Source organism: Sapajus apella, unplaced genomic scaffold (genome assembly GCF_009761245.1).
Source record: "Sapajus apella isolate SASKATOON/1434 unplaced genomic scaffold, GSC_monkey_1.0 scaffold189, whole genome shotgun sequence".
NCBI lineage: Eukaryota > Metazoa > Chordata > Mammalia > Primates > Cebidae > Sapajus > Sapajus apella.
Genome location: NW_022437129.1, coordinates 326,795 through 344,041, shown reverse-complemented (window position 1 = coordinate 344,041; position 17,247 = coordinate 326,795). Strand labels below are relative to the sequence as shown.

Genomic DNA, 17,247 nt, shown 5'->3' with positions numbered 1-17,247 from the left:
GCCAATTCAAAGGCCTTGTTCTCCATAATTTCAACTTTCCTTCAGATTTGACCAAGTCAGGCAGAGCTGGTCAAACCCAAAACAACAACAGAAACAAATAAAGAAGCAAAAGAAACGATCGCACAATTTATATTACTGAGCGCTCTAATGGTAAGGAGAAATGAAGACCAGCTGGTTGTTAACTTTAGTCACTAAGGAGAGTTTCCAAGACAAAACTCCAATTCAGCTACTTACCTAGGAATAGGACCCAGGGTCAAGACTGTTCTTTACCATTTTAGGAGGAAAAAAAACTCAGACTCACCTTCACTGCTGGAAGCCAGATGAAATTCCAGAAAGAAGTTGCCTGCTCTCCATCATCATAGAAGTAGGAAAACTTGCCTTCCTTGTTTGGAGTAAGTAAAACTGCAGAAGAGTGTACAGCAAAATAAACGTTAGATCTCAACCAAACTTTGGGAGATCAGGGATTCTCTGGAGTGGAGAACTCCCAGACCTCAGCAAATTGTCCTGTTTGAGCAATAAAGACAGCCCAAGCTGGTACCAAGCACTGATAGATTTGTCAAAGGTCAGGGCCACCTCCACTCAGAGTCGCTTCCTTTGGCTGCCAGTTTGTAAAACAAAACTAGCTCTCAATCAATTTGGAAGTTTATTTTATCAAGGTTAAGGACATGCTTGGCGGGGAGGTCTGTGCCTTTATAGATGATTTTGAGGGCTTCAATATTTCAAAGGTAAGAGCAGCCTGGAGGGAAAAGAGGAAGAACATAGTCATTACTGAATCCACACATTGCACAAATAGAAAAGGAACAGGCAGGGGAATGGTCAGGTATGTATTTGCCTCCTACTCAGTAAATAAGCACTTCACTAAGATAAACTGAGGACAGAGCAGCTGCCTGTGGGGACATATAACCTTTTATCTGTAGCTATCTGATTAGGAACATTAGAGAGAGGCAGTTTCTTTCATGACTCAGCTTTCCGCTTGTTTTTTAGCTTTTGGCATAGTGAATTGGAGTATCACGGTTTTTGTTGTTTTGTATATAAGTAGAGAGTTCATTTGGGCCAGGGCCATGAGTTTTTATTTTCCTTTCACAAATATGCCATTTGGAGTTTAGAGGAAAGGCTGGCATCAGAGCTTTCTGTGAGCACTATCCATGGGATTACATGAGGGAGTGACTGTGGAAGAGAAGAGGACCCCGGACTAAGCCCTGGGCACCTGAACACCTAAAGGGTCAGGAAGAGAAAAATCCAGCAAAGGAATACCCAGAGAACCGGCCAGTGAGCTAAAAACAAAAGTGCAGAAGAGTGCAGGGAAATGCAGAAAAAAAGAAAGCTTTCCACAAGACAGGACCGATCAGCTGAGCCACCTGCTGCTGAATGGAGTGATGAGCACTGAGGTCTTCCGCCCGAAAGGCAGTAAGGCAGAGGGGGAACCTGAGGGCCGCGGGCTCTCTCTTGGGAGCGGAAACTCGGAAGGGTGGGCAGCGGGGCAAATGCAGGGGGCAGAAGCTCAGAGTAAAGGACGTGCGAAGACGATGCTTGTGCACGACGGAAATGACCGCTGTCCGGGCTCCGCGGGAGATGAACCCGGGCTTCCCGCTCTCGGGGACCAGCCCTCCAGGGACCTGGGACGGTCAGTGCCGGTCAAGCAGAGGATGCTCCTAGCTGAAGGAAGGAGCCGGGGACAGGGAGGTGGGGTGGGGAGCGGGCGGGCCCTGCAGCTGTGGGGCCTCGGGGGCGGGGGCCGGGGAGGCGCGGGGGCCGGGGAGGCGCTGGGCCCGGGCGCCCACTCCCCATTGACCCGCGGGGCCGGCCGGGACACGCCCAGCGCGTTTGGCAGCGCCAGGCCTCCGACTTTGTCCATCTGGCCACGTTTGAAGAGCCACAAAACGGAGGAGGAAACCCCTCAGAGCGTCGCGGTGCGGAGACTGCTCTCCGTCGCCGCCGGGCGCTTCCGGCCGAGCCCACTGCCACCCGCGCGCCCCCCGTCGGCTCCTCCAGGATTCCTCTCCGCTCTTACTGGAGCCGCCTCGGGGCGCTCCCAGCAGGACGGCAAATACCCATCCTCCATCCCTAACCCAGACGCCTACTGGCCCGTGACCGCACTCCGCTCCTTGACTGCGCGCTCCACACCACAACCCAGGCCGCGGCCGGAGCCCAGGGAGTGGGCGGGGTCCGCGTGAGCGGGGCCGGCGTCCGGCCAGCGGCTGTCACGTGGGCCTCCCGGGCCAATAGGCGCGCGGCTTTGGGTCGAGCTCAGTCAGCCCCACGGCGACTGGGCCTGGCAGACTGACTAGGCGGATGCGGAGGCCGCGACTAAGCGGCCGAGCCTTAGGCGAGTGAGGTACGGCTGCGGGTCGCCGGTGGGGACGCCCCGGAGGGAGGCGGAGGGCGGGGAGGCGAGGCCCGCCCTTGCATGCATCCCGCCTCTCACGCACCGGCGCCCCGCGACTGTGCAGTTCTCTGCAGGACCGGGCCATGGAGCGCGAAGTCCAGCGAGTCCGCCAGGCGTTCCTGTCCGGCCGGTCGCGACCCTTGCGGTTCCGGCTGCAGCAGCTGGAGGCCCTGCGGAGGATGGTGCAGGAGCGCGAGAAGGACATCCTCGCGGCCATCTGCTCCGATCTGTGCAAGGTAACGCACCCGTGCGGCGGGGCGCGGGGAAGCTGGTCCCCGCCGCGCACTTGTGGACCGGAGCTTCTGCTGGGTTTTCTTTCTGCTTTTACATTTCGGATTACTCCAGCGCTGGGAGTATGATTTCCAGCAATACAGATAAAGCCAAAGTTCCGCCGACTTTCCCGGTCCTCCAGCAGTCGGAAGGGTATATGTTACCTGGCCTCTATGGTTTCTTTTCTGCCTTTTCTGTTCTTGTCTATTTTTCTGTTCCATTTGTGTTTTTTTTTTCTTATGATTTATAGAAAGTCTTTGTATATTGTAGATTTCAGTAATTTGTCACTTTACTGTGTTGCAGATACTTTCTTTAGGTTTCTTTTTGTTTCTTTCTTTCTTTGCCAGTCAAATTTAGCAGTGGGAGAGTTGTATACCAAATTTAGTGACGGTAATGTTAATAAGTTCCGATAACCCATTCCCATCAGACCAGCCTCTGGGTCTATTTCTTGTCTTTTAGCTTTGCTTATGGTTTCTTTTCTAGACAGAGGTTTTGTTTTTAAGTTATAGTTACACTCAAATTTTTCTTCATAACTTTTTGCACTGTTAGATCAGTTCTCAAACTTTAATGCACTGGCCGTCACCTGGGATCTTGTTCACATGCAAATTATGGTTCAGTTTCAGGGATTACAAATTTCTAACTAGGTCCCCAGTGATATGCCTCTTTTGGAAGCATACTTTGTGTAGCAAAGCTATTGTTTTGATTTTTGTGTGTTTCTTTGTTTTGTGACAGTCTGGCTCTGTTTTCCGGGTCAGAGTGCAGTGGTGCGATCTTGGCTTACTGCACCCTCTGCCTCCCGGGTTTAAGTAATTCTCTTGCCTCAGCCTCCTGAGTAGCTGGGATTACAGGCGTGCACTACCACGCCCGGCTAATTTTTGTATTTTTAGTAGAAATGGAGTTTCACCATGTTGACCAGGCTGGTCCCGAACTCCTGGCCTCAAGTGATCCACCCACCTAGGCCTCCCAAAGTGGTGGGATTACTGGTGTGAGCCTCCACCCCTGGCTTGTGGTAGCCAAGTTTTAAGTAGTGTTTTAGGGTGGAAGTATATTCCTCTAAGTTTTCTGATAATATTGTTACCTTTTTTTTTTCTTTAAGTGGCAGGGTCTCCCTTTGTTGCCCAGGCTGAAGTGCAGTGACTCAATCATAGCTCACTGCAGCCTGCATCTCCTGGGCTCAAGCAATCCCCCCACCCAGACTCCCAGATACTGGGACTACTGGCATGAGGCTGTCTTTTTATCTGCATTACAGGTGTCGCAAGGCTTTGCTCTGGGTTTGTGATTTTCCCTTCCCCACAATCCCCTCAATCAAAGATTATTATTATTATTATTATTATTATTTTTTTTTTGAGACGGAGTTTCGCTCTTGTTACCCAGGCTGGAGTGCAATGGCCCAATCTCAGCTCACTGCAACCTCCGCCTCCTGGGTTCAGGCAATTCTCCTGCCTCAGCCTCCTGAGTAGCTGGGATTACAGGCGCGCGCCACCATGCCCAGCTAATTTTTTGTATTTTTAGTAGAGACGGGGTGTCACCATGTTGGCCAGGATGGTCTCAATCTCTTGACCTCGTGATCCACCCGCCTCGGCCTCCCAAAGTGCTGGGATTACAGGCTTGAGCCACCGCGCCTGGCCAAAGATTATTTTAAGAAGTAGTAGCAGACGTAGCACTACTAGTAACTATAAAATTTCTTTTTAGAGTACTTTTGGTGGATAGGGGCTATGCTATTAAATAAACAAGATGGGATAATTACGATTCCAAAAAGTCTGTGTCATTTAATCATTCTTCAAAACTAAATGTTTGTGTGAGTATGTGTATGTATATATGGGATGAGTCAAGAAATACAATAAGTTTCCTATCCTTGAGAGTTTTAAACTTGGTTGGGAAACAGAACGTACACAGGTAAAATGTCAGTAATAGTTATAAACCAGTGTTTTAAGGGTGAACTATTAAGATGCAGGTCAAAAGCATAATTGCTGTGATATATAAAGTGTGATCAGAGCAGACCTTTATTACTCAAGGAAGTCTTTCTGAAAGAGGTAATATTTAAGCCTGGCTTTTAAAGGGTGTGGATTAGTAAAGAAGGATTTACTGGTAGTATTACTACTGCTAGTGTTACTACTCCCTGAAATAATCTTTGATTTTTTAAAAAATATATCAGGGAGAGAATTAGTAAGCTTTGTCAAGGGCATGAAGGGTGCGAAAGGAATCTGGATGGCAAACCAGCTAGTCTGATAATGCCAGTTGTCACTGCAGGTGTACCTGGCCTGAGTGTTTTGACATTCAGGGCCAAGTATATCATACTCTGCAAGATTAACTGTGATTCTCTTACAACAGAGCGAATTCAATGCATACAGTCAGGAAGTCATTTCTGTCCTTGGGGAAATTGATTTTATGCTTGAAAATCTTCCTGAATGGGTTACTGCTAAACCAGTTAAGAAGAACCTGCTCACCATGCTGGATGAGGCCTATCTCCAGCCACAGCCTCTAGGAGTGGTGCTGATAATTGGAGCTTGGAACTACCCCTTTCTTCTCATCATTCAGCCACTGATAGGAGCCATTGCTGCAGGTCTGGTGCCAGCTTATGTCTATATACCTTTTTAGGGAGGCTTATTTTCTCATATTCGTTGTAAATTAAGGATAGTGACTAAATACATTTACTTTGGTCATTGCCTTTGTTTACACCACCAGTGTATTGAGAATTCGTACATATCATACATATTTTTAAATGGGCTGCTAAGGAGATTTGTGTGGCTATTTTTTGAAGCACGTGGGGAGTGAACCTGTGAGAGTATAAAGGCATCTGGATCAACAGGCCCAGCAGTTTGGAGTCAGGCATCCATATCTAATGTGGTTTCAGTTGCTGGCTCTGGCTTTGGATGACCCATTTGATTCTGTCTGACCTGTTTCTTCATTCAGATAAAGACTATGAGAGTAATGTTAGTTTGGGTATACAGCAAATGCCAGGAGATTAATTTCTCACTTTGCAGGATCCAGATAGAGAGCTGTATGTTGAAATGGCTCATTTGCCCAATAATTCCAGGGCAGAGAGGAACAGCTAAGGGGAAGATGGGAGAAAAGTGATAGAAAGCTGGAGGAGTGGGAAAGGCTGATGGGACCCATTGTCAGTGACCTGAAGATGATGACAGCTAAGGAGTTAAGCCTTGGAAGAGAAAGTGAGATGAGCTCTTATGTTCATTATGAGGATGTGCAGCATTGAGAGCTGCAGAAATAACTGGGAGCACCTAGCCTGTACTTCCTACTGAACACCATTTTGGTAGGTATTAAAGTTAAGTCTTAGATGATACTGTTCTACTTTTTACTTTGTTTAGGAAATGCTGTGATTATCAAGCCTTCTGAACTGAGTGAAAATACAGCCACGATCTTGGCTAAGCTTCTGCCTCAGTATTTAGACCAGGTAAGAATCTCTTGAACCATCTTCAACATATGTGTTTGTTGTGGAAAACACACATTGGATTTTCTTGCTATTACATGTCATTGCTGGCCAGGGACCCAATTGCAATTTCCTTAAGCCTTCAACAATTGGCTTAGTAAAAGGAGTTAAGTTCCAAAATAAACTGTGGACTCACCCAGCTGTTAGGGTTATATAATATATGTAGGCCCATGTCTTCACGGGTATGTACTACTGCTATTGACAGATTATCTGTTTGATATTTTGGATTAATCCTTGTTTGAGCTAACATGATTTTAGGTGTTTTCATTTAATGGATTATTTAACAAGGGACTGGTACTGTACTGGGTGCTAGCATATTTCTGTTACTAACAATCTCTTTTGTTCTAACAAAATGTAATTTTCTATGGTTATGTAAGAGTACTTTTTTTTTTTTTGAGGTGGAATCTTGCTCTGTCACCGAGGCTGTAGTGCTGTGGTGCGATCTCAGCTCACTGTAACCTCCACCTCCTGGGTTCAAGCAATTCTCCTGCCTCAGCCTCCCAAGTAGGTGGGACTACAGACATGTGCCACCAAGCCTGGCTAGTTTTTGTATTTTTGGTAGAGACACAGTTTTACCATGTTGGCCAGGCCGGTCCTGAGCTCCTGACCTCAGGTGATCTACCCACCTTGGCCTCCCAAAGTGCTGGCATTACAGGTGTGAGCCACCACGCCCAGCCTATAAGAGTAGTTCTGCTTTCAAAAAGACATGTCTGTGGCAGGAAAACATGCCCCCCACACACAAAAAAGTGCCCTCCTGAACTAGAGGGTGGATCCTCATGCTGACTTAACATGCTGGCATTTAAGAATATCAAGAACTGAATAAAGAAAATGATCTGCTCAATTGCAGGGTAGTTCATCTGTCTGAGTCACAGGTTCTTATGGCCTCCTAGGGAGGAAGTTATGACGCCACTGTGAAATTGGCACTGCTGAGTTTTACATGCAGTTGCTGCAGGGAGGAGTCTTCATTTGGCTTTCATTGAAAGACAAAACTATCTTACCTGTGTTCGGTTTGTCAGTGTGTAACGGCCATGAGGCCAGTTCTTGTTCTTGGAATGATACAGTTTTCTTTGTTGTCTTATCACTGTTCCAGCAGCCCACAGAATTATTTTGTTCAAATAGCTGTGATGATCCAATCAAGACAGGTGAAATGGCAGACAGTGAGAAAGGATTGAATAGGACTTAGAACCAGAAGATAGAGGTTGAAGGTCCTGCTTTGCCCCAGACCGGGGGTAAATTCTTCAATAGCTGACTCTGTCCAGATGAGGATAATAATGCCCTACCAGCTTCAGTTAACTTGTTAGGGGATCAATAATATATGCCATGTAAATTAAGCCATATAAAAGTTAGAGCTTGAAACAGTTGTTGGGCAGCTGAACTCTGAAGTGAATGAAACTAGCCTTGCAGAGCAGGAGATCAAGTGGGAACATGAGGTCCACAAGCCAGCTTCTACTTCACACTTAGACCTTAGAGTCTTGAATACCTCTCTGTCTTTTTTGTTTGCCATCTGTTCTCTTACTTTTCATGCTGTTATTGTTGCAGTGCATAGATGGGCTCAGTCCACAGAAGCTGCCTGAATTCTCCCAGTAACAGATGAGGAAATTGAGGCTCAGGGATGTTCAGTAGCTTGCCTAAGGTCACATAAGCTAGTGAGTGACAGAGCCCAGATTCAAACCAGATATGCTTCAAAAGCAAGTGCTCTCAGATACTGTGGTGTGTATCCACCATTCATTCAGGGTAGCATGGGGTAAGCCCACTCTGTGTCGTGAGACAGAGAACATTCAGACTAAGACATGCAGCTGGGACTTGTCCTGTGGGAGCCACTCTTCACCAGAGTCACTTCTGCACACACCCCCATCTCATGCATTTTCCCTGGTCAAATTCAACCATTTGTTCTCCTTAGTGCCTTCGTTGCGGAGCTCACGTAGGTTGGTTCTATGTGGGTTCATGCTTCCCAGATGCCAGCCAACGGTGTGTTCTTCTCTGGTCCTTGGTCAGCTCCCTCTCCCATCCCTCACAGGAACTGGTCTTGACACTCACTGGATTTCACTGAATGTTACATGTTTATGTTGAAGAGATTGCCGATGTTGGACGTTAGGATTAATTTGGCAGTGCAAGAGTTTGTGTTTCTCTTTCTTTGAGGACCTCTATATTGTTATTAATGGTGGTGTTGAGGAAACCACGGAGCTCCTGAAGCAGCGATTTGACCACATTCTCTATACGGGAAACACTACAGTTGGGAAAATTGTCATGGAAGCTGCTGCCAAGCATCTGACCCCTGTGACTCTTGAACTGGGAGGGAAAAGTCCATGTTATATTGATAAAGATTGTGACCTGGACATTGTTTGCAGGTGAGTCTAGCTCTCTGATTTTCCGAGGTTTTCCCAGCACAGTGGAGACTTTTCCTGACAGTGTTACTCTTTGCACTTGAACTCCATACCTTACGGCTTGAAGATATATCATTAAGCTTTGGTGGTTGATGTCCTCGAGATTAACAGGAGTCTTTCACAGTATCTTGGCGCCACTGTCAAAAATGGTGAGCTGTAAGTCCTGACATCATGTGGTTGTCCTTAGGAATTTCGAAAAAGTTATTTCTGTTCTCAAGATAACAGCTAGATATAGCAAGAAATTTTAATGTTCTTCTGGCCAGTGATCCATGAAGTACATAATCCAAAGTATTGTTGTATGCCTAATAAAATCTTTATTTTTTTATTATTGCATTTTAGGTTTGGGGATACATGTGGAGAACATGCAAGATTGTTGCATAGGTACACACATGGCAGTGTGGTTTGCTGCCTTCCTCCCCATCACCTATATCTGGCATTTCTCCCCATGCTATCTCTCCCAACTCCCACCCCCTGCTGTCTCTCCCTTAGTTCCCCCCAACAGACTCCAGTGTGTGATGCTACCCTCCCGGTGTCCATGTGTTCTCATTGTTCAACACCCACCTATGAGTGAGAACATGCTGTGTTTGATTTTCTGTTCTGTGTCAGTTTGTTGAGAATAATGATTTCCAGGTTCATCCATGTCCCTACAAAGGACATGAACTCATCGTTTTTTATGACTGCCTAGTATTCCATGGTGTATATGTGCCACATTTTCCCTGTCCAGTCTATCATTGATGGGCATTTGGGTTGGTTCCAGGTCTTTGCTATTGTAAACAGTGATGCAATGAACATTCGTGTGCATGTGTCCTTATAGAACGATTTATAATCCTTTGGATATATACCCAGTAATGGGATTGCTGGGTCAAATGGAATTTCTATTTCTAGGTCCTTGAGGAATCGCCACACTGTCTTCCACAATGGTTGAACTAATTTACACTCCCACCAACGTGTAAAAGTGTTCCTATTTTTCCACATCCTCTCCAGCATCTGTTGTCTCCAGATTTTTTAATGATCGCCATTCTAACTGGCATGAGATGGTATCTCAATGTAGTTTTGATTAGCATTTCTCTAATGACCAGTGATGATGAGCATTTTTTCATATGTTTGTTGGCCTCATGTATGTCTTCTTTTATAAAGTGTCTGTTCATATCCTTCGCCCACTTTTGAATGGGCTTTTTTTTTTTTTTTTCTTGTAAATCTGTTTTAGTTCTTTGTAGATTCTGGTTATCAGCCCTTTGTCAGATGGGTAGATTGCAAAAATTTTTTCCCATTCTGTTAGTTGCCGATTCACTCTAATGACTGTTTCTTTGGCTGTCCAGAAGCTGTGGAGTTTGATTAGGTCCCATTTGTCTATTTTGGCTTTTGTTGCCAATGCTTTTGGTGTTTTGGTCATGAAGTCCTTGCCTATGCCTAGATTTCCTTCTAGGGTTTTTATGGTGTTGGGCCTTATGTTTAAGTCTTTAATCCATCTGGAGTTAATTTTAGTGTAAGGTGTCAGGAAGGGGTCCAGTTTCTGCTTTCTGCACATGGCTAGCCAGTTTTCACAACACCATTTATTAAACAGGGAATCCTTTCCCCATTGCTTGTTTTTGTCAGGTTTGTCAAAGATCAGATGGTTGTAGATGTGTGGCATTGCCTCTGAGGCCTCTGTTCTGTTCCATTGGTCTATATCTCTGTTTCGGTACCAGTACCATGCTGTTTTGATTACTGTAGCCTTGTAGTATAGTTCGAAGTCAGGTAGTGTGTTGCCTCCCGCTTTGTTCTTTTTGCTTAGAATTGACTTGGCTATGCGGGCTCTCTTTTGGTTCCATATGAAGTTTAACGTAGTTTTTTCCAGTTCTTTGAAGAAGGTCATTGGTAGCCTGATGGGGATAGTGTTGAATCTGTAAGTTACTTTGGGCAGTATGGCCATTTTCATGACATTGATTCTTCCTAACCATGAGCATGGAATGTTTCTCCATCTGTTTGTGTCCTCTCTTATTTCATTGAGCAGTGGTTTGTAGTTCACCTTGAAAAGGTCCTTTAAATTCTTTGTCAGTTGTATTCCTAGGTATTTTATTCTCTTTGTAGCAATCATGAATGGCAGTTCATTGTTGATTTGGCTCTCTTTAATTCTGTTATTGGTGTATAGGAATGCTTGTGATTTTTACACATTGATTTTGTATCCTGAGACTTTGCTGAAGTTGCTTATCAGTTTCAGGAGATTCGGGGCTGAGACAATGGGGTCTTCTAAATATACAATCATGTCGTCTGCAAATAGAGACAATTTGACTTCCTCCTTTCCTATTTGAATTCCCTTTATTTCTTTTTCTTGCCTGATTGCTCTGGCTAGAACTTCCAATACTATATTGAATAGGAGTGGTGACAGAGGGCATCCTTGTCTAGTGCCAGATTTCAAAGGGAATGCTTCCAGTTTTTGCCCATTCAGTATGATATTGGCTATTGGTCTGTTGTAAATAGCTTTTATTATTTTGAGATACGTTCCATCAATACCTAGTTTATTGAGGGTTTTTAGCATAAAGCGTTGTTGAATTTTGTCAAAGGCCTTCTCTGCATCAATTGAGATAATCATGTGGTTTTTGTCTTTGGTTCTGTTTATGTGGTGAATTACGTTTATAGACTTGCATATGTTGAACCAGCCTTGCATCCCCAGGATGAAGCCTACTTGATCATGGTGAATAAGCTCTTTGATGTGCCATTGCAGTCGGTTTGCCGGTATTTTATTGAAGATTTTTACATCTATCTTCATCATGGATGTTGGCCTGAAGTTTTCTTTTCTTTCTGAGTCTTTGCCGGGTTTTGGTATCAGGATGATGTTGGTCTCATAAAATGATTTGGGAAGGATTCCCTCTTTTTGGATTGTTTGGAATAGTTTCAGAAGGAATGGTACCAGCTCCTCTTTGTATTCTGGTAGAATTCGGCTGTGAACCCATCTGGACCTGGGGTTTTTTTGGTTGATAGGCTATTAATTGCTGCCTCAACTTCTGCCCTTGTTACTGGTCTATTCAGGGTTTCGACTTTTTCCTGGTTTAGGCTTGGGAGGATGCAAGTGTCCAGGAATTTATCCATTTCTTCCAGGTTTACTAGTTTATATGCATAGAGTTTATTGTAATAATCTCTGATGATGGTTTGTATTTTTGTGGAATCTGTGGTGATATCCCCTTTATCATTTTTTATTGCATCTATTTGATTCTTCTCTCTTTTCTTTTTTATTATTCTGGCTAGTGGTCTATTTTGTTGGTGTTTTCAAAAAACCAGCTCCTGGGTTTATTGATTTTTCGAAGGGTTTTTTGTGTCTCTATCTCCTTCAGTTCTGCTCTGATCTTAGTTATTTCTTGTCTTCTGCTAGCTTTTGAGTTTTTTTGATCTTGCTCCTCTAGCTCTTTCAATTTTGACAATAGGGTGTCAATTTTAGATCTTTCCTTGTTTATCATATGGGCATTTATTGCTGTAAATTTTCCTGTAGACACTGCTTTAAATGTGTCCCAGAGATTCTGGTACATTGTGTCTTCGTTCTCATTGGTTTCGAAGAACATCTTTATTTCTGCCTTCATTTCATTGTTTATCCAGTCAACATTCAAGAGCCAGTTGTTCAGTTTCCATAAAGCTGTGCAGTTCTGAGTCAGTTTCTGAATTCTGAATTCTAACTTGATTGCACTGTGGTCTGTTTGTTATGATTTCCATTCTTTTGCATTTGCTGAGAAGTGATTTACTTCCAATTATGTGGTCAATTTTAGAGTAGGTGTGAAGTGGTGCTGAGAAGAATGTATATTCTGTGGATTTGGGGTGGAGGGTTCTGTAAATATCTATTAGGTTTGCTTGGTCCAGGCTTGAGTTCAAGTCCTGGATATCCTTGTTAATTTTCTGTCTCATTGATCTGTCTAATATGACAATGGGGTGTTAAAGTCTCCAGCTATTATTGTGTGGGAGTCTAGGTCTCTTTTTAAGTCATTAAGAACTTGTTTTATGTATCTGGGTGCTCCTGTATTGGGTGCGTATATATTTAGGATCGTTAGCTCTTGTTGCATTGATCCTTTTACCATTATGTAATGTCCTTTTTTGTCTCTTTTGATCTTTGTTGGTTTAAAGTCTATTTTATCAGAGACGAGAACTGCAACTCCTGCTTTTTTTTGCTTGGTAAATCTTCCTCCGTCCCTTCATTTTGAGTCTTTGTGTATCCTTGTATGTGAGATGGGTTTCCTGGATACAACACACCGATGGGTTTTGGCTTTTTATCCAATTTGCCAGTCCATGTCTTTTGATTGGGGCATTTAGCCCCTTTACATTTAGGGTTAATATTGTTATGTGTGAATTTGATCCTGCCATTTTGATGCTAGCTGGCTGTTTTGCCCATTAGTTGATGCTTTTTCTTCTTTGTGTTGGTGCTCTTTAACATTTGGTATGTTTTTGGAGTGGCCAGTACTGGTTGTTCCTTTCTATGCTTAGCGCTTCATTCAGGAGCTCTTGTAAGGCAGGCCTGGTGGTGATGAAATCTCTGAATACTTGCTTGTTTGTAAAGGATTTTCTCCTTCACTTATGAAGCTTAGTTTGGCCGGATATGAAATTCTAGGTTGAAAGTTCTTTTCTTTAAGGATGTTAAATATTGGCCCCCACACTCTTCTGGCTTGTAGGGTTTCTGCTGAGAGATCCACTGTGAGTCTGATGGGCTTCCCGTTGTGGGTAACCTGACCTTTCTCTCTGGCTGCCCTTAGCATTTTCTCCTTCATTTCAACCCTGGTGAATCTAAGGAAAACTAAGAAACAGAAAGAAATAACTTCATCATCAACAAACTGGACATTCACTCAGAGACCCAATCTGAAAGCCAACAACTACAAAGACGACAGGTGGATAAATCCACAAAGATGGGAAGAAGCCAGTGCAAAAAGGATGAAAACATCTGAAACCAGAATGCCGCTCCTCCTACAAGGGATCACAACTCACCAGCAAGGGAACGATTATGTGCCTTGGGGTTGCTCTTCTTGAGGAATATCTTTGTGTTATTCTCTGTATTTCCTGGACTTGAATATTGGCCTGCCTTGCTAAGTTGGGGAAGTTTTCCTGGATTATATCCTGAAGAGTATTTTCCAGATTGGATTCATTCTCTCCATCACATTCAGGTATGCCTATCAAATGTAGATTAGGTCTTTTCACATAGTCCCATATGTCTTAGAGACTTTGTTCATTCCTTTTTACCCTTTTTTCTCTAATGTTGCCTTCTCGTTTTATTTCATTGAGTTAATCTTTGACCTCTGATATCCTTTCTTCTGCTTGGTCAATTCGGCTGTTGAAACTCACGTATGCTTCGCGAAGTTCTTGTGTTGTGTTTTTCAGCTCCATCAATTCATTAATATTCCTAAGTTGTTTATTCTCGTTAGCATTTCGTCAAATATTTTTTCAAGGTTCTTAGTTTCTTTGCATTGGGTTAGAACATGTTCTTTTAGCTCAGCGAAGTTTCTGATTACTCACCTTCTGAAGCCTGTTTCTGTCAATTCATCACACTCATTCTCCATCCAGCCTTGTTCCCTTGCTGGTGAGTTGTGATCCCTTGTAGGAGGAGCGGCATTCTGGTTTCAGATGTTTTCATCCTTTTTGCACTGGCTTCTTCCCATCTTTGTGGATTTATCCACCTGTCGTCTTTGTAGTTGTTGGCTTTCAGATTGGGTCTCTGAGTGAATGTCCAGTTTGTTGATGATGAAGTTATTTCTTTCTGTTTCTTAGTTTTCCTTCTAGCATTCAGGCCTCTCTGCTGTAGGACTGCTGAGGTCCACTCCAGGCCCTGCTTGCCTGGGGATCCTATGCAGCAGCTGCAGAATAGTAAGGGTTGCTGCCGGTTTCTTCTGCTGTCTTTTTCCCGGAAGGATACCTGCCTGATGTCAGTCCGAACTCTCCTTTATGAGGTGACTCTTTGGATATGCAGGGGTCAGGGAGCTGCTTGAGGAGACAGTCTGTCCTTTATAGGAGCTCAAGTGCTGAGCTGTGAGCTCCATTGTTCATTCAGAGCTGCTGGGCAGGTACATTTAAGTCTGCTGCAGCAGAACTCATAACCTCCCCCACTTTTTTTTCCCAGGTGCTCTGTCCCGGGGCGTTAGGGCTTTATTTATAAGTTTCTGTCATGCTGCTGCCTTTTTTCAGGGATGCCCTGCCCAGCGAGGAGGCAGCCTAGTCACTGTCTGCCTGCAGAGGCATGCTGAGCTGCTGTGGGCTCTGCCCAGCTGCCGTGTGAACCTCCCTGCAGTCCTGTTTATATGGGTACAGTTAGAACTGCCTCGGCAGTGGTGGACTGCCTCTGTAACGGTAGGCTGCCTCAGCAAAGGCGGACTAGCTCCGAAGTGATGGACTGCCTTGGTAATGGTGGACGCCCCTCCCCCATAGAGCTGGCCCGTCCTGGGTTCAGCTGTGCTTGCTGTGAAACTGTTAATCCAGAGCATTTCAGATTGCTGTTTTTTTGTGGGGGTGGGACCAGCCAAGCCTGATCACCTGGTTCCCTGCCTCAGACCTCTTTTTTTTTTTTTTTTTTTTTTTTTTCAGTTGAACAGGCGACTCTGACTCCCAGGTGTTCCAGTCACCTGTTGAAAAGGTGCCAGGATCTGTGTGATTTCCCAGGCAGTGACCTACTGAGCAGGCTGAGATTTGTGGTGCTTTTTTTGTCCGGGAATCTCCTGGCCTGGCTCCCTGTTTCAGTCCGCTTTTTTATCAATTGAATGGGCAACTCTGTCTCCCAGGAGCTCCAATCGCCAGCTAGAACAGCACCCGGACCTGTGTGTTTTGTGCAGAGACCTGCCAGGCTGGGGGCGCTGGCCAAAACAGCCACGCAGGCCAAACCAGCGCACTGGTGACCCGTGGGGCTCCACCGCCTGGGAATCTCCTGGTCTGTGGGCAATAAAAATCCGTCTGTAAATGCAGCGTTCACTCACCCTCAGCGCTTTCGCTGGGAGCCACAGCCCTGAGCTGCTCCTAATTGGCCATCTGGGATCACATCCAATAAAGCCTTTAAATTTCCATTTAAGAGGGTATTATGCTGACCTCTTAACTGAGATTCTTTGTTGACAAAACAAGTGTTCCTCATTATTTAACTGCGAATAACATCTTGCATCTGAAAATTAGAAAATAAAATGTTTCAGGTTCTCTCTGCTAAATTCGGTTTCACTACTAAGAAGTACCAACTCATAGAACTGACTTTGTGCTCTGGGTGACGTGGCTTTCTCTCCCTTCAGAGGTTCCAGGTCAGCGTTCCAGGTGGGCTTCATAAGTAGAAATCCAGTCGCCAATTCTGAAGCCCCCCAGTTAGTGAATGTTCAGGGCATGGATTTCTGCTCAAGCATGGGAAAGATCTTCCCAAGTGGGGCAGGGCTCAACAAAGAGGAGGGTGGCCTTGGAGGCTGGCTGACATCCTGCTTTATACCTGAACATCTCGCCGACAGAGCCAAAAGACACAACCAGGAGGGTCTGTACCAAACTCCCATTATCCAGGACTTTCCTTTGGCTGGAGTGGGAGAGGGGAAGGTGTGTCAGAAGGTTGCTTCTCCTCTTTTCCTGCAGCAGGCAATGGCTTCACTGTTTACCAAGTACTGTTTCCCATGAGCTGGCATGAGAAATTCCCCGCTACTTAAAATATTCTACCTCATTTGGAAAATACATTCTAAGTTCCAACCAACTGAATTAGAAATGAGATTTTTATTTTTATACAAATTGCCAGGTAAATATATGAATCTATTTTAGTTGCAAAATATTCAAACAACCCAATATGACAAATGGATGTTTGACTGAATTATATAGCTGTTCTGGAATTTTTCCCCTCAGACGCATAACCTGGGGAAAATACATGAATTGTGGCCAAACGTGCATTGCCCCCGACTACATTCTCTGTGAAGCATCCCTCCAGAATCAAATTGTGCAGAAGATTAAAGAAACGGTGAAGGTTTGTATTCAACACATCTGATTCCACTGATTTTAATAAGATAAGGAGTCAAATTAACTGTTCACAGAGCATCCCCATTAGTTTCTCTCTCTAGGAAAATGTCACAAGCATATATGGCCCAATGAATTTATTAGCTAATAAGAAAATACTATATGTATCTTTCATAGAATATCTGCTAGGAGCAAAGTTGCATTGGTGTTAAATCTACTTAAGCTGTCTAGTTGATATGTTGATAATTAGTTGTGGCATATACTTACTTTTAAAAAACTTAAATAATTGTGTGTTTGTGATTTTGAGAGAATGTTGCCAACCCTTTAGGTATAATCAGAGAGACGGTTTGGCATGTTGGCCATTGCTGATGAAGGTTATCAGTTTTTGTGTATGTAGAGGGCTTAGGGTGGCCGGTAGTTTGGAGGAGTGACTTAATTAAATAACTACTTATAGTATACCTTTTATATAGTTATCAATATCTCAGAGTGTTTAAAATAAATATCTGCAGTGAGGGAACCAAGGAAAGCTGCATGATAGAGTCCTAAGCCAAGACTTGAAGAAAATGTAGGATTTAGGTTGGCAGAAAGAAATGGGGGCTGGATGCGGTGGCTGGATGCAGTGGTTCATGCCCGTAATCCCAGCACTTTGGGAGGCCAAGGCGGCAGATCACTTGAGATCTGAAGTTCAAGACCAGCCTGGCCAATATGGTGAAACCTCATCTCTAGTAAAAAAATTAATACAAAAAAAAATTAACCGGAGGCACGAGAATCACTTGAACCCTGGAGGCAAAGGTTGCAGTGAGCTAGGATCACACCACTGCACTCCAGCAGCCTGGGTGACAGAGTGAGAC

General features: G+C 44.4%; 1 protein-coding gene across 6 annotated transcripts in view; it reads left to right on the top strand.

Annotated features, from left to right (window-relative positions):
• The first annotated feature begins 2,245 nt into the window (after positions 1-2,245).
• ALDH3A2 (aldehyde dehydrogenase 3 family member A2) overlaps positions 2,246-17,247 on the top strand; it is a 69,931-nt gene continuing 54,929 nt past the window's right edge. For 3 of the 6 annotated variants that reach the window (XM_032269207.1, XM_032269212.1, XM_032269211.1), the window contains exons 1-5: positions 2,461-2,622; positions 4,988-5,219; positions 5,983-6,068; positions 8,244-8,452; positions 16,289-16,406. In XM_032269207.1, coding sequence (XP_032125098.1) covers positions 2,470-2,622; positions 4,988-5,219; positions 5,983-6,068; positions 8,244-8,452; positions 16,289-16,406 — 798 coding nt within the window. In that variant the 5' untranslated portion in view covers positions 2,461-2,469. Of the gene's footprint in view, positions 2,336-2,450; positions 2,623-4,987; positions 5,220-5,982; positions 6,069-8,243; positions 8,453-16,288; positions 16,407-17,247 lie in introns of those variants that run through there. The other 3 variants (XM_032269210.1, XM_032269208.1, XM_032269213.1) reach the window with 3 other exon arrangements.